Here is a 26202-nt window from a genome sequence, read left to right as displayed (position 1 = left end):
GCCTTACGCTCGGCAATGTCGACCAGCTACCACCGCAGCGAGATGCCGCCGTGAAGTCACAACTAAATGAGAACGCTCGTGTTCGAAAATCAGGATCACCGATAACACTAGGTGTCCACATTCCACCAGTGTTGCTTGATGATGTTTCACGACCGATGGTTTGCCAAGTCAGAACCCCCCCCCCCCCCCCCCACAATTGACTTATTAAAATGTCTTCTCTCTCTCTCTCTCTTTTTTTTTTTTTACAGCCTACTATTGTCGCACTTTCTTCACAATGATAGCCGTTCCGTTCAATTACAAAACATCTTAGTATCTATTATTATTATTATTATGCTTTAGAAACCATGAAGGCTCTTCTCTTCAGAATGAACAATATTGAGAAACTGTGCTCTGTTCTCACAAATAATATTCCATTTTCTATAGTATTAATATTTCCCTATTTTGTAATAAATTTAAGTTCTCAATTACACTGGTGTCCAAAATTAAAGCAACAAACGGAAATTTTGCAAGGGTGCTTTTATTTTGCCACAAAACATTATAAAAAGGTGATAGTAAAGTAGAAACACTGTGAACAATACAGAACGTAAACAACTGCAACATGCATAATGGAAGACAAACATGTTCCTCGTTTTTCCCAACATAACGGATTTGAATACATTCCGACAGCTGGTTAATGTGCTCAGTTTCACCACCTCTGGCAGCAATATAGGCCCGAAAATGATAGGGCAGGCCGTGAATGACGTCATCAATCTCACGTTGAGGCAATAACGCCCATTCTTCACGCAGAGCTGCTCCCAGGTCTTGGAGAGTGATTGGTGGATAGTGACGTAGTGGAACCAGTCTCCCAAGTGCACCCCAGACATACTCTATGGGATTCAAATTGGGAGAGCGAGCAAGTCACGCCATGCGTCCAAGAAAACGTCAACTACCTGTACTCTGTGAGGTCGAGCATTGTCGTCCATTAATACGAAGTCTGGGCCCACAGCATGTCGCAGTAACCGCACATGAGGTCCCACGATCTCGTCACGATACCTGACAGCAATTAAACACTGCCGATTCACCCGTACAATTTCATGACGATGTATTCGAGTTGTCAACATAATGCCTGCTCACACCATTAGCGATCTTCCCCGATATTGGTCTCTCTACACGATGTTTGGTTCCCGAAATCATGCTCCACGATCCCTCCAGATGCGAATCCGCCGAGAATTACTCTCCAGACCAAATCGGGATTCATCTGTGAAGAGAACATTGGCTCACTCTTCGACCGTCCAGGTGGCATGTGAACGACTCAACCGTAGACTAAATTTCCTTTACTATAAGTCTATGGTCACAATATTTTTCGTCGGCAGACTACCGGTTTCGGCCTATAATGACCATATTCAGATCTATTTTATAAAAACATGTCCCAATATACGAGCGCCAGGGTCGTGAAATATACGAGGCGTGTTTTTTAAGTAAGTACCGTTTTGAAATTAAAAAAAAGACGTGCTAAGATATCTCAATAATTTTAGTTTTGCATGAGAGCCTGTACCTTAGTCTACGCACTGACACCATTACAGTCTGATTCTTCCTTGTTTATGTTGTGTACTGAGTGTTTAAGATGCCTCCGATAATCGTGAGTTCCGCCGACTTTGAAGTACTGGCTGTTATAAGATTTATTAGTGCTAAAGGCCTAAAACCGATCGATATTCATCGTGAGATCTGTGCAGTTTACGGAGAAAACATTATGAGTGATGGAACGGTAAGAAAGTGTGTGAGAGCATTTAAAGATGGCCGCACAAATGTGCGTGATGAACAACGGAGTGGGCGTCCTTCGGTCGTTAATGAAAGTTTGGTGAAGGAAGTGGACAATAAAGTGAGAGAAAACCGACGCTTTACGATTTCCTCCTTGCGGCATAACTTCCTAATGTTTCTCGTAGTGTTTTGTATGGCATTGTGACCGAGCACTTGAATTACCGAAAATTGTGCGCACGTTGGCTTCCGAAAATGTTGACGGATGTGCACAAAATCAAACGTTTAGACAGTGCATTGACTTTCCTTGAGCGGCACCACAACGACGGCGATGATTTCTTAAGCCTAATTGTTACGGGCGATGAAACATGGATGACCTACGTCACACCAGAATCAAAGCAATAGTCCATGGAAGTTGAGCAAGGGCATCATTTTGCTGCAAGCCAATGCCTGTCAGCATGTGGCGAATCAGACCAAAGATCTCATCACATCTTTTCGATGGGAAACTCTAGATTATCCTCCGTACAGCCCCGATCTTGCGCCCAGTGACTACCATCTGTTCCTGCACTTGAAGAAACACCTGGGCGGTCAGCGTCTTCAAGACGATGACGAAGTCAAAACAGTGGTGATGCAGTGGTTAACAAGTCTGGTGGCAGACTTCTACGAGGAGAGTATTCAAAAACTGGTACAACGTTACGACAAATGCCTCAATATTGACGGAAATTATGTAGAAAAGTAGATTAACGTACAGGCTTTTATGTAAAAATAAAATTATTGAGATATCTTAGCAAGTCTTTTTTTAATTTCAAAACGGTACTTACTTAAAAAAACACACCCCGTATATAGATAATAGTACATACAAGAGTCATCTTGTCTGCGGCACTGTTCAATTCGCGACCATGCGGAAGCTTGTCAATTCTAGACGTTCCCTTCTGTGAAGACGCGTCAGAGGTACACATACAGCAGGTCTCCGACAATGAAGGCCTCTCTGCCGAAGCCTTTTGTACAAAGTTTAGCTCGATACAAGGCGTCCAGTGGATGCTGTGAGGTCAGATGCAAGTTGCCGTGCAGTACTAAGTCGGTACCGTCGTGCCCTTACAGCCAAATAACGGTCCTCTCTTTCTGATATCACACGGGGTCGGCCCTGCCCTGGTCTTCAGAATACAGTTTCGGTCTCCAAAAGCTGCTACCACATCCGAGAAACAACAGAACGATTCACATTAAGCCATCGAGACACATCAGTTTGCGACTGTCCTGTTTCATTCTCCCTATGGCAACCCACCGCAGAGAGCCTGGTAGGCGTCTTCTCTGTGCCATACTGCACCGTCTGTGACTTTGTACACAGCGACTGTGGATGTGGGACTACACAGCAAACACTACACCGTTTGGTAGATTGCCTGACGTCGTGGTTGGTGCGGTTGCCCGTTGACCGGATGCCATCTTCCGTGCAAATTTGAAAATTTGTGGTAAGACCTTATGGGACCAAACTGCTGAGGTCAACGGTCCATAAGCTTACACACTACTTAATCTAACTTAAACTAACTTACGCTAGGGACAACATACACACACGCATGCCCGAGGGAGGACTCGAACCTCCAAACGGCAGAGCCGCGCGAACCGTGACAAGACGCCTTAAACCACGCGGCGATCGTACAGACAGCTATTGACAGTTTGATTATATCGTCAATTAGACACAGGAGAGGGAAACAGTGGTTTGTTGCTTTAATTTTGGACTCCAGCGTATTTTGTCAATTGCAACATCAAATAAAATGTAGATTGTGATTGTTCTAGTTTGATTTCTGTTTGGGATGTTTCTCACCCACGAACATTGACTTTCGTCGAGTACCCTCTACAAAAGAAACACAACCATCTGTTCGATACTACTGCTTGGCAGGACCTCTCTTAATTGAATCTGAAAAGTAATACCTGGGGAAGTTTCCATGAAGCCACAGGAAACAATCTGAGCACTTGTTGGGACAAGGGCTCGTCAAAGTGTTTGCCGGGTATTAAAGCAACTACACTATGCTTGGAGTTAGTGTGCAAAAATAAATCGTCCAAAGAAGTATTTCAAGTCCCACACAGTTCTACAATTCCAGCGGATGCTTACGTTGAGACACGTGACTACGAAGTTCTCACGCACTGCTCTGGATCACTAGATTTAAATACAAATCGAATAGTATATCTTCCAACTGATCGTAATAGGCATGACGAAGGTACTTTAAGTTCTGCTGATTATTCTAAAGACTCAATAACGGCACAGTAAGGGATCAGTATCGCCTTCAGTGTGTGACAGTTGTAAACCGAGGGCGAAGTTCATTAGGCCGAATTGGCTCATGAAACGTTTAAATTCTATGGAAAATAGTGCAGTCTAGATGCTTGTAAAATGTTTGTAGTACCACAATCCAGTTTCTAGCAGACAGGAATCTAGCCGTAAAAGTCTATGAAGCAAGGGATACTGTTATTTAACGTGTCATTTACGATGAAATCTTTAAAAACCGAGCTCAAGTTCACATTCGAATAAGATACTTTAGGAAATCGACTGAAGCCCTTGAAGCAACCGTGTCTACATTCGCCATGCCGGTTTCGGTAAACCACGGAAAACCGAGATGTCAATTGTCTGATTAAGATTTAAACCTTTTTCTCCCAAACGAAGGATCATAAGATAACTGTTTAGTTGGCGTGGCCATCAGTCTAAAAAAACTGTATTGATACAGCTCTTCACTCTAGTTTATCCTGTACATTTTTTCCCTATCTGGGCGACTACTACAACCTGCATAAGTTTGGCCCTGCTAACTGCAGACAAGCTTTTATTTCTTTGTATAACTTTTACCCACTTCATTTCGTCCATTACCAAATCAATTATCCCTTGATACCTTACGATGTGTCTTATAAACCTATCACTTCCTTGAGTCAAGTTGTGCCATTAATTTCTTTTCGCCCCTAATTGATTGAGATTCTTACCATTACTTATCCAGTCTACTCAGCAATGTTTTGTACCACAACATTTCCAGAACTTTTGATTTCTTCTTTACCGCGCTTTTATCATCATCGTTTCACTTCCGTATAATGCTACCTTCCATACAAATACTTCCAGAAAATACTCTCCAGCACTTAAATTTGCATTCGCTGTGTAACATATCATTTACGGCCGTGATGTTAGGGACGCTGGTGGAACGGGGCTTTACTCAGCCTGCAGCTGATGGCTGGTTTCTGTCTTAATCCTCCTAAAGTGGCTTGTGGTCGAAGTCTACTATGTTGGCTCCAGGGCTGGAAACTTTCCCATGACTGGATGTATTTTCTAGCACGCTTAAAAATAAACTTACCAGATTTCGTGTAGGAAGCCGTATTTTCCGGAGGAGAAGAAAATAACCAATGAAAATGCTTGAATTCTGCTCTTGAGGCTGATTGGCTGAAAGACTGGAATCTTTAAACGATTTTGTGGAGTTTGTTGGAGCTCGTGAAATTGTCCGTGTTGTGTGCTCTCTGCAGCGCAGGTGCTGTTTCGGTAGTAATACTGACTTCTGAATTTAGACGTTAGTGATCCACCGTTGTCAACAAAATATTTTATCTACATAAACGCACAATAAGAACTAGAAAGTGCGTTCCGCATGCGAGGGAGTGGAGTGTTGAGCAGATTTTCCGGTTTATTGTAGGATAGTGTGCGTTTTAGAGCGCGCACGTATGGTTGACAGGAAGAGATCCATCGCGTAATTTGATTCGCGTGCAACCACATTTCTAAGAGTGTATGTGTTCTAGCAGAAGACGCCAACTAGACTCGCGCGACGACACGAAGCTTAGACGACGAGTCGAAGTAAAGTTTCAAAGATCACATACCTCTCGTTTTTCAGAAAAGTTTTTCTTACTGCTGCGAGTCTGCAATTTATATTCTCTCTACTTCTGCTTCTATCAGTTATTTCGCTAGGACAGTACGTTTAACGACTCATCTCCGAATCTAATTCCCTTAGCATTCCTTTCCCTTCTCATAGTTTGATTCGAATACACTCCTTCACCCTTGTTTTACCTTTTTGATGTTCGTCTTACCTTCATCATTCTCGTTTCAACTACCAAACTCCCTTTTCATGTCCTTCGACATGTAGTCTGGGTTGTGTCAAAGTTGTTGATTAACATATTCGTGGCTGACTCAGTAACCCTGGATGGGCCAGATAGATTGCTTTTTAGCAATTTTTTCGAATTTCATAGCTTTATAATTGTGAATGCTATAAATGTGAATGATGGTTCATTTGAAACGATGAGACCTGGTTTATCTAACTTTCAAAAATTTTATTATGAAATATTCAAATTAGCAAGGATACGAAACTTTTTAAACAATCATGTTTTTATACAGAGAAAGAACCTGTACACAGCAGTCTTACATATAGTTTGAATGAGTGTGATATGTTTTGAAACAGTCAGGCATAAAAACAGCTACATCGCAATTTTAACACCACCAGCATGTTTCTCTTCGCCACTATATCCACAGTTTTTGGAAATTATAGATGGAAATGCCAGTGACAATGGAAGTTTGAATCACACCTAGGGGCGTGCTCATAAAGGCTAATGGTTACGGTGTATGCTAGAACAAATAAGGAAATGTGGTTTCGAGTCCCGGTCTGACACAAGTTTTCGTTAGTCGCGCGTCGTGACTCACGACATATTCAGTTAGTTATTGTGTTTGTCCACATACAACTTTGTCCAATATTTAACAGTAACCAATCGTAGCACTCGCGCCCAACCACAAGAAGCATCCTGTGCCACGTTGACACGGTAGCTTCTCAGTACTCCTGCAGCTCTAGAAGCCACAGCGACAGGCTATGTGCTAAGATAGGACTGTGACAATGGCTGCTGCCTTAACTGAGACACATCCCTTTTGGCTCTTTCTTTTTTTAAATTTGTGTTAATTATATGCACCGCCCCCCCCCCCCTCCCCTGCCCTGGGGCGAGTTGTCAGTGGCTATGTCGTTCCTTAGCTTTTTCTAAAATCAAACCAATCACATTAAATCTAGAGAAGCTACGCATAAAACACGTCTCCATGACGTAATTTGGCCAACTAAATAAAGCACCAAACGGCCTACAGGAATCTCCTGAGGACGACGGAGGAAGTCGTAGAAAGCTTGAGACTAAATACAAGTTTAACACGGTAAGAACTCCGTGTCACATATATTCAAGAATGTCGAAAGCGTGCGTTGTCAATTTTTCACACTGTGAACGAGAGGCATTTACGTAATTGTAAGGGCACCTGAATTTGTAAAGTCATTAACATCCATAAGCCAGTTGACAAGGCTGCAAGATTATGGCAAGTATAGCTCATTTCGCAGCCGCGTTGTTGCGCTAAGTATTTCGAGACAAAATAATCTCAAATGTCTTGATGTTTTTGATAATACGAGTCACAAATACATGTAAGTGGCGGCAGGTGCTCATTAAAAATCTGACTGCATTAAGTATTTAATACGTTAACTTTTTACAATTAAATACGTGTATATTAAATTCGTCTGTGCTAAGTCAGCACTATAATAAAAAGAAGTTAAACGTTTTGCATTTCTCCTGTGCTTCATTGCAGAAGACGAGGCAAGAACGAGAGATACGCTCATTCAATCACTTTGTTCCAGCGCGGGTAATTGAAACAATTTACATCGATAATTATCCAGATGATTTATTTATACTGCGAGTGTCTGTGCTGCCACTGAAAGCTGTTACATCCATTTTCTTATATGGACAGTGAAATCGGATATTTCAAGATCACAAAACCTATTTTAATTGTCATTGTTTATCGACATTCTTCGCTGGTGCAACGAAGCAAAGTTTATCGCGAAGGTTTTACAATTCAATATTCGCGAGAGGAAGTTGAATCTGCGTCATAGACATTAAGAGGACTAGCAGTGGTATAAGAACGAAAAATTGAAAAGCTGCTCGTAATTACACATACTTTGCTGTTCATAGCAAGGCAACTGCAGCAGGCATGAAGTACTAACAAAAGTAAATAATTAAAGTATAAATGACCTATGGAAATGTTCACGATCTCTGGTAGACTTTTACGACTGCGTCGGAAACAAAGCCGGCCGTGGTGGCCGAGCGGTTCTAGGCGCTACAGTCTGGAACCGCGCGACCTCAACGGTCGCAGGTTCGAATCCTGCCTCGAGCATGTATGTGTGTGATGTCCTTAGGTTAGTTAGGTTTAAGTAGTTCTGAGTTCTAGGGGACTGATGACCTCAGAAGCTAAGTCCCATAGTCCTCAGAGCCATTTGAACCATTCGGAAACGAAGCTACGGTACTGATGTTACAATCTTCGTCAGTGATAGAAGGAAGCAAAATTAGGTTTATCGTGCCGTTGACAACGAATTCGTTAGAGATGTCCGCGTGCTTAGCTGGGTGGTAACGTGATCGCCTCTCATGCAAGCGGGCCCGGGTTCGATTCTCGTCCGGTTTGGAGATTTTCTCCGATCGGGAACTGGATGTTGTGTTGTCCCAATTATCATTTCATCCTCATCACCGGCGCGCAAGTCGCCCAATGTAGCGTCGACTGAAATAAGACTTGCACTTGGCGGCCGAACTTCGCCGGATGGTGCCTCCCGGCCAACGATGCCATATGCTCATATCATTACATTTCGTTAGAGATGTATAACAAGCTCGCATTGGAAAAGGATCTGGAAGGAAATAGACCGTGACCTTTCAAAGGAACTACCCTGACATTCGCCTTTGGTGATTTAGAGAAATCATAGAAAACCTAAAACATGTCTAGCGTCTTACTCTTCCCCACCTTCCTCGATATGAAGGATGATGAATGGGCCGCGCGGGATTAGCCGAGCAGTCTTAGGCGCTGCAGTCCTGGACTGTGCGGCTGATCCCGGCGGAGGTTCGAGTCCTCCCTCGGGCATGGGTGTGTGTGTGTTTGTACTTAAGATAATTTAGGTTAAGTAGTGTGTAAGCTTAGGGACTGATGAACTTAGCAGTTAAGTCCCATAAGATTTCACACACATTTGAACATTTGATGATGAATGGCAAAACAAGAATTCAAAATGAGAAGCCACTTTCGCTTGCGGTCTCATCAACACCTGTATACAGAGACGATCACCACACCCTTATTTAAATGTATATTAACTTGAATGAGAAAATTTTTGATGTTTATTGAACTTTCACTGGGGTACGACTTGTGCAAGAAAAATCTATCAATCGAGCGCGTTCACTGACATATTTGCGAACAAATAAAGTTCTGTGGAAGACGTTCACGCACTAAAACACTCATAACGCGATCTTAAGAAGCTTATAAATTTTTCTGTCACTTTTCACTTCTTTCACGTCTGTCAGCAATTTCTTAATGTGAAAAATGCCAAGTTGCTGCGAGGTTCGGAGTCCACGGTAAACAGTAGGCTGGATAAATGAGAGGACAGCAGAAAATGAACGATGATATCGATGCCACTATACATCTATACTCTACGAATCACAGTGAACCACTTGGCTGAGAGATATTTTTATGACACTTGTTAAGGTTATTTCGTGTTCCATTTGTGGATAGAGCATATGTAGCGACGCGGCACAAGCCAGGGCCCGATGCCAAGATCCAAACATTCGCTAACACACGCAAGCTGAGCACTTGCACCATGCCTGCAGCTCTTCAATCACGACGCGGGCGCTGGGGCAATAACCGGCGTTTCGAGACATTTCGATGGCGCTTGGCGGGCCGCGTACGTGACCCCAACTGCAACAAGACCTGCCTTGTCTCGTATAACAGCTTTCCATCTCGCCAGGCTGGGCTTGTCGATACAGCCGGGCTTCGAACCGGCGTCTACTGTGTGTTGGCTTCGTTCTTCGTGCTGCAGACCGCTGCCGGATGGGGCGAGTGTCGAATCTATGCCCTCCTAGTTACTGAGCCGCAGGACACCTGTGAGAACCCGACATTCGCTTCTACTGGCCGGGACACAGCTGCACCGTCTGCAGCGTAACAACAACGTTCAGGCCGCCGCATGTGACGCAGCACTGCCGAGGTATGCCGACCTTGCAAGGTCTTGGCACTACTGAAGCAGCGGATACAGCCAACCTAATGACACTGTGGGCCGCGAGATCGACTCCTGACCACGTCAGTGGCACGTAGACGCCATTGGTCGATTCCGGGCAGCGCCACCGGAAGAGGGCGCTCACCTGAACTGCTGTACCTTACTGGAGTAGTAAAGAGTTTGCTATACTTCCCACTGTGATAAACCAGCTGTTACGTCGCAGCCGCCGGCCGGTGTGGCCGTACGTTTCTAGGCGCTTCAGTCTGGAACCGCGTGACCGCTACGGTCGCAGGTTCGAATCCTGCCTCGGGCATGGATTTGTGTGATGTCCTTAGGTTAGTTAGGTTTAATTAGTTCTAAGTTCTAGGCGACTGATGACCTCCGAAGTTAAGTCGCACAGTGCTCAGAGTAATTTGAACCATTTTGAACGTCGCAGCCAGGACGCCACAGATGCCGGAAGAAAGAGCCGTCTTGTAGACACGCCGGCCGAGGTGGCCGAGCGGTTCTAGGCGCTACAGCCTGGAACGGCGAGACCGCTACGGTCGCAGGTTCGAATCCTACCTCGGGCATGGATGTGTGTGATGTCCTTAGGTTAGTTAGGGTTAAGTAGTTCTAAGTTCTAGGTGCTGATGACCTCAGAAGTTAAGTCCCATAGTTCTCAGAGCCATTTAAACCATTTTTTTTTGTAGACAATGGCTCTTAGGAAATTTTATACTGAATTAGGGTAATTTTCTTTTCTAGTTGTTACCTGTACGCTCGGTTTTATGTGAGCTACCTGTTTTCCTGTTGTGAAGAAACATCTTAAACACTGCAACTGGGTTCAAATGGCTCTGAGCACTATGGGACTTAACATCTAAAGTCATCAATCCCCTAGAACTTAGAACTACTTAAACCTAACTAACCCAAGGACATCACACACATCCATGCCCGAGGCAGGATTCGAACCTGCGACCGCAGCTGTCGCGCAGTTCCAGACCGAAGCACCTATAACCGCTGGGCCACATAAACACTGCATCAAGGCTATATATAACGAGGCTTCTAAATAATTAATTTTACATTCGCTTGTTTCTGTGTTTGTTATCTTAAACCTCTCACTCTTGACTGGTCACTAATTAAGTGCATAGCGTAGTATCATTGCCACAGATACTACTACAACGCCGCGCCAACACAAGGTTGGCAGCCCGTCGACTGCCGAGCACAGCGCATTCTAGCGGGCTGTGCAGCTCGACGGAACTGGAGTGTGCCGCGTTCACTTCTTAGCTAGATCACAACCTAGGCGGACGCACTTTCATAATCAGCCCTCAGCCAGTTCTGTTTGCATTGATTCTCTGAGGAGGGCCCATCAGGCTTAGGCCCTGAGAATATGTTGTATTAATTCATGGTATTCCATGTTTTCGAGGTTGTTAGTTCATAGCCGCAGCTGCAGTCCTACAAACTACTGAAGATAAGTAATTTTCATTGTACTAAGTGTTTCTTGAATAATAATTCTTCTCTCTAACGGTGTGCCGTACCGCATATTATTGTAACCTTGAATCCTTCAGGTCCTATCAACTAGGCCTCCTACTTATTTGCATTTAGTAACGAGCTGAAAACACCCACGCGTTTTTTGCCTCTAAACAGTGAGACACATTACATAACACTTAGCGCCAGAATGTCAGGAGAACTGGGAACGTCGTGTAACCGACAGATGTGATTAAAGAGTTTATCTCTAGTCTGCCTGAAAGACTTCATATTAAGTGTATCCTCCCCTCGTCTGAGAAGAAATGTGCCTTACCCCACGCATATCAAATGAATGGAACGAAGCTTACAAGAAGTACTGCTATGGAGAACGAAAGATTGCTAGAGCATTGTTCGAGATTGTACTTAATTCATGCACGTAATGAAATGTGAAAGATTGTAAACAGGCAACAAAACAGTGTGAAGGCTTGTATGGCACATAGAGTTATGTAACAAGCTAAGTAAAACTGCTGGCAGATATCAAGCTGAGATTTGGAGATATACCACTAATTAAAACACGACGAATTAAGGACACAAGTAAATGAACAGTTATAGAATAAAGATGGGGACCAGCATGTTCAATAAATGAATGAAAAGAAAAGTAACACTAAAGCTACAATGATTGCAACTGAACATTTGTGACAATTGACTCCGAGATTTGTGTATCAGAGAGGTATACGGGATCGGGTCCCGGTCAGGCATACGAGTTTAGTTTGCACACTTCTTCGTGGCATAGTCATCTCAACAATTTCTTTTATTATTTTATATATTCGCACGTAACTGTGGATAGAATTACGCCGCGAGTCTACTTACTACGTGGTAATTGTAATTCACATATAATACACTCCATGGATAACATGGTATAATATCTGGGGCTTGGGAAAAACTATATATACAAATATCTTCGAATGTAATCACTACAGGCGACTTTTTAACGCGCACATTAGTTACAGATCTGGTACTCAAAGTAAATGACGTCCGCTATGAGCCGAAACATCGTCACTACCTCTTTCATGGCATGTTGATCCTCTTTCAGAACGCACTATAGCAGTGATTCTACTCGACATGGATTCGAAAAGTGCTTGGTACGTTTTCGGAAGTAAGAGGGGCGGTCGAAAAGTTTCTAGCCCGAGATAGTTACCGTAATATCTCGCACAAACAACAGCACCTACTTTTGTGATGACCCTTTGTGGGAATGCAAGTCATATTTCACGGCTCCAGCTTCGTTAACTTCTCCGCTAGGATGCGTTGTATACCGCAGTGTAAGCAAAATGGCGAATATCGAGACAATCAAGAACCGTGCTGTGACTGAATACCTTCATTTGAAGGGAATTACGAACAAGAAAATTGCGGAGGACATGCAGAATACACTTAAGGACAGTGCTCCGTCTTACGCAACAGTGAAGAACTGTGTGTCTGACTTCAAAGTGGAAGAACGAGTGTGAAAGATGCAATTAGAAGCGGAAGGCCTGTCACCGTTGCCACTGGTGAAACAGTGACTGCAATTCACGATGCGATTTTGCGGGCTCGTTGAACAACGTTGCAGCACATTGAAACCAGATTTGGAATCTCCCATGGGCGTGCTCATGATATTTTGCGGATATTTTGGGAATGCAGAAAGTTTCATCTCGGTGGGTCCCGAAAGACGTGAACGCAGATCAGAGACGGGAGCGTGTGTAGTGTTGAGAAGAAATCGTCTGCCAATTTGAAGCGGATGAAGACGGCTTTCTTGCAAGGTATGTGGCAATGAACGAAACGTGGGTTTATCGCTTTCATCCGGAGACAAAACAACAGTCACACAATGAAAACGTCCTTCATCCTCTACCCCAAAATAATTCCGGGTGCAAAAATCAGCCGGTAAGGTGATGGCATCGGTCTTCTGGGATGCAGAAGAGGTAATTATGGTGGATTACTTGCAAAAGGGCGTGACTATCAATGCATCATACTATTGCACCCTCCTGCGCCGTTTGAGAAAAGAGAGAAAGAAAAAAAGGCGCGGAAAACTGGCTCGCGGAGTTCTTTTGCATCAGGACAACGCACCGGCGCACAAAGCCCTCGCAACAGTGGAATCTCTGCGTGACTGCGGGTTTGAATTGTTACGTCATCCGCCATATTCTCCACATTTGGGGCTCCATCAGACTTTTTTCTTTTCCCAAACCTAAAAAATGACCTCAAAGGACGACGATTTAACAATGATGGTGCAGTGGTTGACGCTGTGAACACTTGGTTGGACTTGGAATAGAAGGCCTTTTATTTGAATGGTTTGCAGAAGTTATTATAGCTTGCCCGCAAGTGTATTGGTGTACAGGGGTATTATATTGAAAAATAAATTGGTATTATGAAATATGTGTCATTCTTTATTTGTTAGAGTAGAAACTTTTCGACCCCCCTCGTATATGGTACCTGATATCTACGTATAGGTCACGCAATTCCCATAAATTACGGTCCGGTGGGTTGTGCTGCCCGATAGCGTCACAGATTTGTTCTGTCGGTTTCAGATCAGGCGAATATGATGGCTAAGGTGTCAATGTGAGGTCATTATCATGCTCGTCAATCCGATTTAGTACGATTCAGGCCTTGTGACATGAACAGTTTGTTATAAAATTCCATTTAATTCGCCCCTCTTTTCATGAATCTGAGATCTAATCCGAATTGACTGCTTCGGATGGAAACTGCTTTGATCGCTGCAAACTAAATGCTAAATAATGAACGTTGGTTCTGATACAACATAACAGACACTGTCGGCCACTGCACAAAATTGCTTGATATTACTCGACTCTTTCCAAATCAGTCTTTTTACTTGTATATTCGCATTATCGTCTTTCTTCGTGTAGTTCAATATTTCAACTTGATTCGTCTTTTACAAATTATCCCCATCGTTACTAATGTGTAATGGAAGCATATCAAACATTATTTCAATGCTCCGTCGAGGTTGCATAAAACATGTTTCACACTTATAAATAATAATAATGGGAAACTCTTGCCTTTGAACATGATGAAGAATGTTCTATTGAGTACAAAATAACAAGAATAATTACATAGATTTTTTTATTTTTGTGTATGTAAACTGTACGTGCATCAAAATGAATTGCTTTGGTTGTGTAAAAGCGCAGAAGGTATTCAATCAACTAATTTTTATTACTTATAAAATGCAATTCATATTTTGTAAGGTCATAAAGCACACAATGGACAAAAAATGAATGATGTACTGTTCTAATTATGTGCAAAACAAACAAACAAAAAATAAAGAGAAATCCTCGGTTCGCAGTTTCTCTTAAACACCTTCATTTATGTTTCTTTCCCTATCAATGCAACTAATATTACGAGTAAACGAACCACTTCCTACGTCATTTATTTAGCGTACAAGAACTACCGAACCGTGGTTTTGGTAGAGCGCAACTATATTTGATATATATCACGATAACGTATTTTTTGATTTTTAGTTTGACATTGTTCTAGTGACTTATTTTTATATGTATTTAACCCTGACCCATGAACCGCAGACATTGCCAAGGCGGGGAAGGTGGCGTGCCTCAACGGTACACATAGCTGTACCATAGGTGCAGCCGCAGCGGAGGGGTATCTTTTGAGAGGACAGACTATCCCGTGGTTGCTGAAGAGGCACAGCATCCTTTTCAGTAGTTGCAGGAGCGGCAGCATGGATGATTGACTGATCTGCCATTGTAACAACCAGCCAACATCGCGTTGTTGTGGTGGTATTGCTAACGGCTGAAAGCAAGGGGAAACTACAGCCGTTACCTTTCCCGAGGATATGCATTTCTACTGTATGGTTAAATGACGATAACATACTATTGGGTAAAATATGTCGGAGATAAAATGTCCCGGCGGGCCCTGTTGAGGAGTACGTCGTCATCAGGAAAAACAAAACTGGCACTCTCCCGATCAGAGCGTGGAACGCTAGATTTCTTAATCAGATGGGTAGGTTTGAAAATTTAAAAGAGAGATGAAAATGTTGAAGTTAGGTACAGTGCGCATTAGTCAAGTTCTGTAGCAGGATGAACAGGACTTCTGGTCAGATGAGTACAGGTTTATAAATACAAAATCAAATGGAGGTTAGTTAGTTTCATGTTCAATGGATCGTTTGCACGATAAATCGTAATGGTGTGGATCCAGTCATTTTAAATTCGTATCACAAATTACTTTGTAAATAAGCCTAAATGCTGAGCACTGACATTTTTAATTTTTTTAAATAAAAAAGAAGACATGGATGTAAGTTGGTTAGTCTTACCCAGTAGCTTTTACACGTTACAATAATGGAAATTCTTCTTCGTTATGGAAGGAGTTTCCAAGGAGAAACTTTTTCAGTTTATTTTAAAATTTTACTTTGCTGTCTGTCAGGCGCTTTATACCACTGGGTAAGTGATCAAACATATCTGTTGCAGCGTTGTGCGCCCCTTTCTCTGCTAAAAAGATCTTAACATTGTGTAATAATTGTAATTTTTTCTTCTGAAGTTGTAGTTGAGTACATCATTGTTATTTTGAACTGCAGTGGATTATTTACAACAAACTTCATGAGGGAATAAATATACTGTGAAGCAGTAGTCAGAATGTCCAATTCCTTAAACATTTGCCTACAAGACGATCGGGGTTAGAACCACATACTATTTATACATCACGTTTTTGAGCAATGAAGATTATATTTCTTAAAGATGACTTAACCCAGAACATTACACCATATAAAATTATTGAATGAAAATATGCAAAATATGTCAACTTACTGATTTTTCACTCGACAACTTCGGCAACGATTCTAAGTGCAAACGTGCCTGAAATAAGTTGTTCTAGGTGTTCCAAAATGTGTCAACGGTATCCAAACAGTATCCGTGTACGCACATTGCTGCCGTTCTTTGTTTCGACAAGCGGCGGCTGTATGTGCACAAAGGCGCAATGTCACTTGTTGTGTGTAATTCATCATTCTTTATCTCACTGCATTCTAATTATAATCCTCAACTTACATTTCCTATTCCAAAGGACTTGATTCAACACCTTTTAGACCCTGTCCCACTTACACGAAACATTTTAGAAACGAATTATATCGTACGTCTCATCAGTGTTCGAACAGTTTCCGATGGAAATTGAAGAAACAAACGGTAATATGAGTTATATTTAAGCATGGCTTGTCTGCTTGTACGGCGCAGCAGTCTAACGGACAACTATTTTTGACATACGACACTGTCTGTGAACTTTCCACAAGGATATCTAAGCAGAGTCCATCGTCAACAAAGTAGCGACGAGAAGCAACAGGCTGTGCATCTACATGAGCGGTGGAAACTTTTAATGAGAACACGCACGCGGAGCATAGGTCGACCTCTGATAGGTCATCTTTGCTGGAGCATCATGTACATACAAAAGTGCAGCACGAAATATACGTGTCGCCTCGAAAGCCACTAAGCCTCACCATACTTGCCTTCCCATACGTAAGTGCACTACGAAGTGTTTGTCTGCAGGCTGGCTGTGACTGAAAATGTCCTACGATAGATAACGAACAGTAATTAAAAAAAGAGATAGCAGGAGAACAGGTGATTTGATCTTCTATGAGGGAATTGTGGAAGATATTTATTTAGAAGAGAAACGATGAACGCCCAACATCCAAAGGGACTAATGCCACCAGTAAGAAAGGATAGAGTCTTACACATTTAACGCGAACGACTGGCCCCATTGGCACAAAAATAGAGAAAAGCAACAGCTACCAATCACCTCAAGTGATTTAGGGAGACCTGTACATGATGAACCATTTCCAAGCTTTCATTAACAGTATTTATACTCGTTGATGACACGATCTTAAAACATTAGTTTACGTACTTCAAGTAAAACTTCCTAAAACAACGATAACTGAAAACAACCTAAGAACAATGCGATATAAATAAAATACAACATATATTTACAATAAGGAAAGTTGTGTTTAAACCTAGAACAAGTATGGAATGTATAAAATGAACGTGTCAGTTTAGTACTGCACGAGTCTCGTCAGAGGTCGTACATAGTGTGATTACGAACAGCCACACAGCACATCGAGTGTTAACCGCGAGCAGTAGCGCGCCTGCCATGAGAGAACCCTAAATATGAGGTTCAGGTCCGAAGTCAGGTCACTCCATGCGCTGAATCGTTCGCTATTTAAGACATTCAACCCTGCGTACTCGAGGATTGACGTCTTTCAGGACGAATCATTACACGCCCCACAGGCATCAGGAAGTGCACAAACATCAAGTATGTCATCTTTACAAACCTACTCACTCTCAGTTTACGTGGATGTTTCTGCGTCCACCTAAATACTTCCCCGCCCACCGACACTTTCTCCTCAGAAGGCCTCAAGTTCATTTGGGAGAAAAGCAGACTTTAGCGATAACTGCGATGTGAACGTACTACCCCGAAAAATAAGGTCTGGCCACAGAGATGTATGCCACGAATAGTGCACATAATGCTGCCAGGAGAAACAGGCCCTTGATTGTGCGCACTGCACTCAGCACCAATTGATTTTTTAATTTTTAATGTTTTTAGTCATAGGTTTTTAGACTGCTTTGATGCTGCGTTCCATCTTTCCCCATCTTGAGCCAACCTTCCCACCTCTGGGCAATAACTACGCCCAACAGCTTCATCAGTCTGTTTTATCCATTCTAACGCACCCCTGCTGTTTCCTCTCTAGTTAACTGTTGCTGGATGTCGTAGCAGATATCAGACGAACTTATCCTTTCTTAAGGTAAGGTTGTTTCGTGCGCGCCCGGTTAGCCGTCCAGTCTAACGCACGGCTTTCCGGATTTGGAAGGAGCGCCTGGTCTCCGGCACGAATCCGCCCGGCGGACTTGGGTCGAGGTCCGGTGAGCCGGCCACTCCGTGGATGGTTTTTAGGCGGTTTTCCATCTGCCTCGGCGAATGAGGGCTGGTTCCCTTTATTCCACCTCAGCTACACTATGTAGACGATTGATGCGCAAACACGTTCTCCACGTACGCGTACACCACCATTACTCTACCACGCAAACATAGGGGTTACATAGTCTGGTGTGAGACGTCCCCTGAAGGGGTCCACCAGGGGCCGAACCGCACAGTAATCCAGAAAGAGTGGTTCGGTGTGGGGCGGCGGGGGGGTGAAGTGGACTGCGGTAGTCGTCGTAGGGTTGTGGACCACTGCGGCTGCCCCGGGGACGGAGTACAATACAAGGGTGTTTCGCAGATTTCTTTCATTATCTAACCTTTTTAGTTCTTCTTCATCTCATACTTTATTTTTACGCATTATTATTAACATTCTTTTACGTTTTCGATGGTCCACGTTTCAGTTCCATACCTTTCTGTTCTCTAAACATATACTTGCAGGAACCTCTTTTTTATAAGGCAAGGTGCCTATTGTTTTATATATTTGTCTTACAATGAGAGTAGTATCTTCAAACCACGATTTAGTGAAACTATGCATTGGCATAAACAAATTCCTGTAACGTTATCTGACTTCGAAAATGCGTAATAAATTGAGTACCTCACACTTATAAAAAATCGCACAACTAATAAATGACCGGCGTAGTTTGTATAAATTAACATCAAACACTATGAAGACCACTCGTAAGATCTTATAAAAATTAAAAGAGTGTAATTGTGACCAATTTATATTTGAACATTCTGCAATGTTGATTGTGTCCCTGTTCCTAAAATGGTTCAAATGGCTCTAAGCATTATGGGACTTAACATCTGAGGTCATCAGTCCCTTAGACTTACAACTACTTAAACCTAACTAGCCTAAGGACATCACACACATCCATGCCCGAGGCAGATTTCGAACCTGCGACCGTAGCAGCAGCGCGGTTCCGGAATGAAGCGCCTAGAACCGCTGGGCCACAACGTCCGGTCCCTGTTCCTAATCGCAATACTTAGATGTGGAAGTGAAGATAATATTTCTCCAAATCATTTCAATGATGATAGGGTTCAAAAGAATTGAATATGCTTGATCTACTACGGAATGCTGAACATATCAATAAAATGCTCTGTACAAGTTATTTCATGGGACATGAAAGCTCACACCAACGTAACAACACTGTAAACATACAACACGCAGCTAACACGTATTTACATTTGTTTTGTCATGTGTTTCTTTTAAATTTTGCTAATTCTGTTTAATGTAGTTTTCAAGCTATGTAATTACACTCCTGGAAATGGAAAAAAGAACACATTGACACCGGTGTGTCAGACCCACCATACTTGCTCCGGACACTACGAGAGGGCTGTACAAGCAATGATCACACGCGCGGCACAGCGGACACACCAGGAACCGCGGTGTTGGCCGTCGAATGGCGCTAGCTGCGCAGCATTTGTGCACCGCCGTCAGTGTCAGCCAGTTTGCCGTGGCATACGGAGCTCCATCGCAGTCTTTAACACTGGTAGCATGCCGCGACAGCGTGGACGTGAACCGTATGTGCAGTTGACGGACTTTGAGCGAGGGCGTATAGTGGGCATGCGGGAGGCCGGGTGGACGTACCGCCGAATTGCTCAACACGTGGGGCGTGAGGTCTCCACAGTACATCGATGTTGTCGCCAGTGGTCGGCGGAAGGTGCCCGTGCCCGTCGACCTGGGACCGGACCGCAGCGACGCACGGATGCACGCCAAGACCGTAGGATCCTACGCAGTGCCGTAGGGGACCGCACCGCCACTTCCCAGCAAATTAGGGACACTGTTGCTCCTGGAGTATCGGCGAGGATCATTCGCAACCGTCTCCATGAAGCTGGGCTACGGTCCCGCACACCGTTAGGCCGTCTTCCGCTCACGCCCCAACATCGTGCAGCCCGCCTCCAGTGGTGTCGCGACAGGCGTGAATGGAGGGACGAATGGAGACGTGTCGTCTTCAGCGATGAGAGTCGCTTCTGCCTTGGTGCCAATGATGGTCGTATGCGTGTTTGGCGCCGTGCAGGTGAGCGCCACAATCAGGACTGCATACGACCGAGGCACACAGGGCCAACACCCGGCATCATGGTGTGGGGAGCGATTTCCTACACTGGCCGTACACCACTGGTGATCGTCGAGGGGACACTGAATAGTGCACGGTACATCCAAACCGTCATCGAACCCATCGTTCTACCATTCCTAGACCGGCAAGGGAACTTGCTGTTCCAACAGGACAATGCACGTCCGCATGTATCCCGTGCCACCCAACGTGCTCTAGAAGGTGTAAGTCAACTACCCTAGCCAGCAAGATCTCCGGATCTGTCCCCCATTGAGCATGTTTGGGACTGGATGAAGCGTCGTCTCACGCGGTCTGCACGTCCAGCACGAACGCTGGTCCAACTGAGGCGCCAGGTGGAAATGGCATGGCAAGCCGTTCCACAGGACTACATCCAGCATCTCTAGGATCGTCTCCATGGGAGAATAGCAGCCTGCATTGCTGCGAAAGGTGGATATACACTGTACTAGTGCCGACATTGTGCATGCTCTGTTGCCTGTGTCTATGTGCCTGTGGTTCTGTCAGTGTGATCATGTGATGTATCTGACCCCAGGAATGTGTCAATAAAGTTTCCCCTTCCTGGGACAATGAATTCACGGTGTTCTTATTTCAATTTCCAGGAGTGTATGATTACTTATTTCTTAATGTGTTTTCTTTAAATATCAATTTAAGGAGGAAATATGCGAGCAAACTGAATCGAAAATTGCAGAATTAAGAAACCACAGTCTGAACACCACTCTTATAAAGTTGGGCACCCATACGATAAACAGTTTTCCGTCTACACTGACTCAAGTAGCGGAAGTTTGATTATAACCATCCTTTATCTCCCCTTCGCCTAGACTTCGCTACTACACTACGCGACCGGCGTTACAGTCTCCCGCCGGTTCCCGGTGAGTCAAAAAGTATAAACTGGGAGCAGCGTCGTGTGCAGCAGAGGCAATACTGCATCTCTTCCAGCATTTTACTGACTTAGCATTAGACTTACAGGTACTCGAGGCTTATCAGAGATCTGTAAATGGGCGAGTTCGTCGCCCACACACGATTTTTGTTCATGTTTTTTTATGGCAATGCAGGTATATACATGGTAGTCACTCTTTTTGTGACGGTTTTGTTCTGGACTGTACTGGAGTCTTTACTCGGCGCCGGCTTTCATCAGACTTTCCTCTGATGAGGCTGTCTCACAGCGATATCAGTTTGCGACGGGGGCAGGTATCAAGCTTCAGAACTAGGAAGCCTGGCCAGACCTTCAAAGGGGAGGGCACCAAGCGGTGGGCCGTTAGCGGTTACGAAAAGCTGAGCACCATCACAGCTATGGAAAGTGTTGTGGCGTAGCAAGACAGCCACACCACTCTGAGGTAGCCGAAAGGCACGCTAACTAATGCAGACGGGCGTGAAGTCTGAAACAGGATAACTATTGAATGGTAGCAAGAAAAGTACGTAGTTGCTTTATACTTAACTTTTATTCTCTGATGAATACAGCGTTCTTCTTGAGACATTTATACTATAACTCTCAAAGTAGGTAAGGCTAATGGCGCCTTGCTAGGTCGTAGTCATGTGCTTAGCTGAAGGCTATTCTAACTGTCTCTCGGCAAATGAGAGGAAGGCCTCGTACGTCTAGTCGCTAGCAATGTCGTCCGTACAACTGGGGCGAGTGCTAGTCCGTCTTTCTAGACCTGCCATGTGGTGGCGCTAGGTCTGCAAGTACTGATGGCGGCGACACGCGGGTCCGACATGTACTAATGGACCGCGGCCGATTTAAGCTACCACCTAGCAAGTGTGGTGTCTGGCGGTGACACCACAGAAAGTAATGCAGAAAACTGGATACGAGGAATGAAGGAAAAAAAAACTACACTTGAAAATTGAAACACAGGAGGAAAGTCGATTAGAAGAAATAGAGGCTCAAGAATGGCTAAAATTACCAAAAGCTGACTATGAAACAATAGTACACAGGAAAACACGCTTCAGCTAGAAAAGAAACAAAGATCCAAGTAATTTTGAAAAGCTGCTGCGTGAACTCCCACGGTGCCCGCTTAAAGCACAGAAGAATGACTAAACCGAAGTAAACATTTTGCTGAAGCCCAGTTACAGAGAGAAATACGAACACTCATGGTAAGAAGTTCATGTACATGACGTCACACATTACACAGAAAGATATAAAATGCGTACACAGATGATTGTTCATCATAGTACGGGTCTACAGTCCTCTGTAATTTGAGTGTACTTCATAATTTTCGTATATAATGAACTGATGGAAATAAACAACTGGCAACCCTAAACAGGACGCGGTGACTAGTTCTACCAAGTCGGACAAAACCATTGTGCATCATTTAGAAAGTAGAAATTTCAAGCAGATAGAACGGACAGCACTGTGACTTGATTTATCGCGGAGTTGGTGCAGTACTGTTGAATAGTAGAGTCTAAGTTTATATCTCTGTTTGTGACGAGCTCTCATTGCGAGCATTTCCTTGTTTACGTAGAGTAGCGCAGTCATTCGACCTGTTTCGTCAAATATTAGTTCAAATGGTTCAAATGGCTCTGAGCACTATGGGACTTAACTTCTGAGGTCATCAGTCCCCTAGAACTTAGAACTACTTAAACCTAACTAACCTAAGGACGTCACACACATCCATGCCCGAGGCAGGATTCGAACCTGCGGCCGTAGTGGTCGCGCGGTTTCAGACTGTAGCGACTAGAACCGCTCGGCCAGTCCGGCCGGCCCAAATATTAGTTGACCACAATATTATTGCACCTGGGATTGACGGGGCTTCGGTCGGCTTATCATGATTTTTTATTGTGGTATTTCGCTAGGACATACCGAACCACTTGAGAGTATGTGAGCAACTGTCTTGAAATCGTTTCAGTGCGATGCGTTTTCCTTAGTTAGTACTTGTTGAACGTCACGGCGTATTTCCGATAACTGCCGCGGGAGGTCAAGTGCAATAGTACACATATTGTGACAGGGTACTAGTATTTCAGTGTTTGTGTAAATGTTGTGGCGCTGTACGGCGTTTGGGGAGCTGAAAATCATTTTACTGACATGTGGAGTAATCGGGTCTACTGCCGGATGTTTGTGTCGCTCTGGCACAATATTTCGGCCACGTAACTCGTTGCCTTCTTCAGGTGCTACCTGAGACTGCCGTGTTGGAGGATCTTGTCCAGTATTTATGCCCAGAGGGCGCTGGGTGTTCTCTTTGGTTTAAGTAGTTCTAAGTTCTAGGGGACTTATGACCACAGCAGTTGAGTCCCATAGTGCTCAGAGCCATTTGAACAATTTTTGAACACACACACAAACTGGAACCTAACGGGAGAGAGAATGCTGAATCAGGACAAACGGATCTACGCGAAAAAGAAACAGGAGCGAGACGGAGGATTAGACGAATCTTACCGCTACCCAGCTGTTGTATCGAGATATACTCGCTATCAGCAAGTGATCGTAAAACCGGTCGAAATTGAGCAACATTACTAATCTATGTTCAAAGGAATGAACAGGTAATTGTACTACGGCATGGCAGCAAACTATAGCAAGATGTGGTCGCGAATGATGACAAGGTGGCAGCTGCAGGTCGTTCTCGTAAGAAGAGGACAGAATGGGTAGATGTGGCAACCGTTAGTCCTTTGGTGCGCCAATAACTTCAAAATATAGCGTCGATGCCAGCCTCGTGGGAGGGCAAACGTCTGGCGCTCGCTTGTTAAGACAGAAACTGTCCGCTTCCTTTATGCCCTAGAGGTTTCCTACACTGGCACTGTCTCAATCATCGGAATGGCAGTTTTTCAGTGTTCCTTCGCACCTCACGAACGAGAAGACACTCCTTTCAAACTCGAGTCGTTTCTAACGGTAGGCACCATCTTGAGTAATTATAAACTCTCCTGAAAATGGCGGCAGCCGAAGTCAGTTTCTAGATTTCGATTATTCAGTATGTCAGGAATTATTATTATGAAGCTACTGAAACTTTTTATTGGTTTAATTTGCGACTGAATTTTGAAGTACTTCGAAATAAAATTTATATGTAAATTATGAGTTTGTTCGTCCTCAAATGCTCCTCAGTCTGTCACCTCATTTATTACTTAATGATTTCTAATCGATTCATCCTTTGTTTTCGGTCTTGTGCGGCGCCCACATGCGCGCCACAGAAAGTGGTGGTCCTGGGAGGGATCGTAACATGTGGTGTTACACGGTCACATCCCAAAGCCCCACAAATTTAGGTGTTGCACGATTCGACCTGCTGTCCAAATGAAGACTCACAATGAAGTTCCTTTCAAACACTATCAGTTTCTGACGACGCTGCCTTAAACGATTATACGGCATTTCAATCTCCTTCACTGCGATTACTCAACATTTGACACTGTTCACGCTGCTTATATACACTATCAGGCCTGATAACAACACCAAACACGAATAACACTATGCACTCTCGCGGCCTTTGTACCTGTCTCACAGAACTGCAACTCTGGCTGGCTCTGAGCACTATGGGACTTAACTGCTGTGGTCATCAGTCCCCTAGAACTTAGAACTACTTAAACCTAACTAACCTAAGGACATCACACACATCCATGCCCGAGGCAGGATTCGAACCTGCGACCGTAGCGGTCACGCGGTTCCAAACTGTAGCGCCCAGAACCGCACGGCCACTCCGGCCGGCACTGCAACTCTAAACATTGACATACCTACCGATGGTGAGTACGTATATGAAGTTAAATTGACTTCTGGCCATGTCTTCTGAGTGCTTCACTTTTTTATTTGTCAGGCTATGTAGTGTTCCTTTTATCTACGGAAACTTGTCAAAAAATTACATCCTCTGTTGTAGAACCGGAGCCAAAAATACCTGAGTAGCAAGACTGTACTGACCATTATTACGAATGAATATTACGAATATTTTGCCTTTTCACTGTCAGCGTTGTTACGCTGCAACGATCCTGAGAATTATGACTTTATATACATCTACGTTGAGGCAATAAAGTGGATTAAGATTATCACACACGAATAACAAACTTCACTGCTTAGAGGAGGCTGCATCACTGAGAAAAAGGTGCTTGCAAAAAGAACATAAGGAAGCAGCAGAAACTGACCTTCGTACATCTGCGCATACTGAGGGAATCCCGCCGCACGAAGCCACTTGCATGCTTCTGCTGACTCGATCTCTGCAATATAAAGAAACATAAAACTATTAATATTATAAATAAACTACTAACAGCTAAGCTGAATATTAGAACACATACTACGGATTATCTCAAACGCCCAAGTTCAGCGACAAGTTTTGGTCAGTGAGTTTTCAAGTATCAACATATGTGACATAGATGGCAGTAGTTTTTGACTGTATTAACTTACAAGCATAATATTCTACACAGCCGAGGGACAATATATCTTAGTATGTGACATAAATTTGAATTTGATACACCAAATACTTCTTAACAGACGGACAAACAAACAGACGGGTAAAAAATGACAAAAAATATTTGTTCGTGTTATATAAATACAAATAAACAATTATCAGATTTTTTCCTTTACTTGTACTGTGAAACCTTACTTATCGCCAAATTTCATGATTCGTACATGTTTCGATGAGTGCGTTTTCGAGTATCAGAATGTGTGACATAAATGGCCGAATCTTTTGACTGAATTGACTTAACAGCTTCAAATTTTTACACCGCCAAGGGATCGTAAACATTAGTGAGTGACAATTATTTTAACTTGATATGCCAACCTGTTCTAGAGAAAATGGGTCTTAATGGACGGACAGACACACAGACAGACAGGGGGTATAAAATGACCAAAAATATTTTTTGTCTTATGTAATTACAAATTAACAATTTTCGGATTTCTTCCATTCCTTGAACTGTGTGCTACCGAATTCGAATTAAACATTTGAATGACAGCGAATCGTCAAATAATTTCTTAAAAATGAGACAATACTGGTTCCATCAACACCGATTTGTCGTCGCTTAAAAGTATTCATCTGGGACTCGAAGGTACTCCAGAACACGTTGTCTCGCACTGCGCATTATTTAACAAAATATACAAAACATTGTTTGCATCCGATCTGTAC

The 26202-nt window shown here is 43.6% G+C and overlaps 1 protein-coding gene across 1 annotated transcript in view; it reads right to left on the bottom strand.

Moving 5' to 3' along the window:
* LOC126184369 (stAR-related lipid transfer protein 13) overlaps positions 1-26202 on the bottom strand; it is a 681898-nt gene that overhangs the window by 231076 nt on the left and 424620 nt on the right. Inside the window, exon 7 of the mRNA XM_049926754.1 lies at positions 25226-25297. Coding sequence (XP_049782711.1) covers positions 25226-25297 — 72 coding nt within the window. The remainder of the gene's footprint in view (positions 1-25225; positions 25298-26202) is intronic.

The sequence above is a fragment of the Schistocerca cancellata genome, chromosome 4 (genome assembly GCF_023864275.1).
Source record: "Schistocerca cancellata isolate TAMUIC-IGC-003103 chromosome 4, iqSchCanc2.1, whole genome shotgun sequence".
Taxonomy (NCBI): Eukaryota; Metazoa; Arthropoda; class Insecta; order Orthoptera; family Acrididae; genus Schistocerca; species Schistocerca cancellata.
Note: the sequence above shows the minus strand (reverse complement) of the source record. Positions and strands in the feature narration are given on the sequence as shown.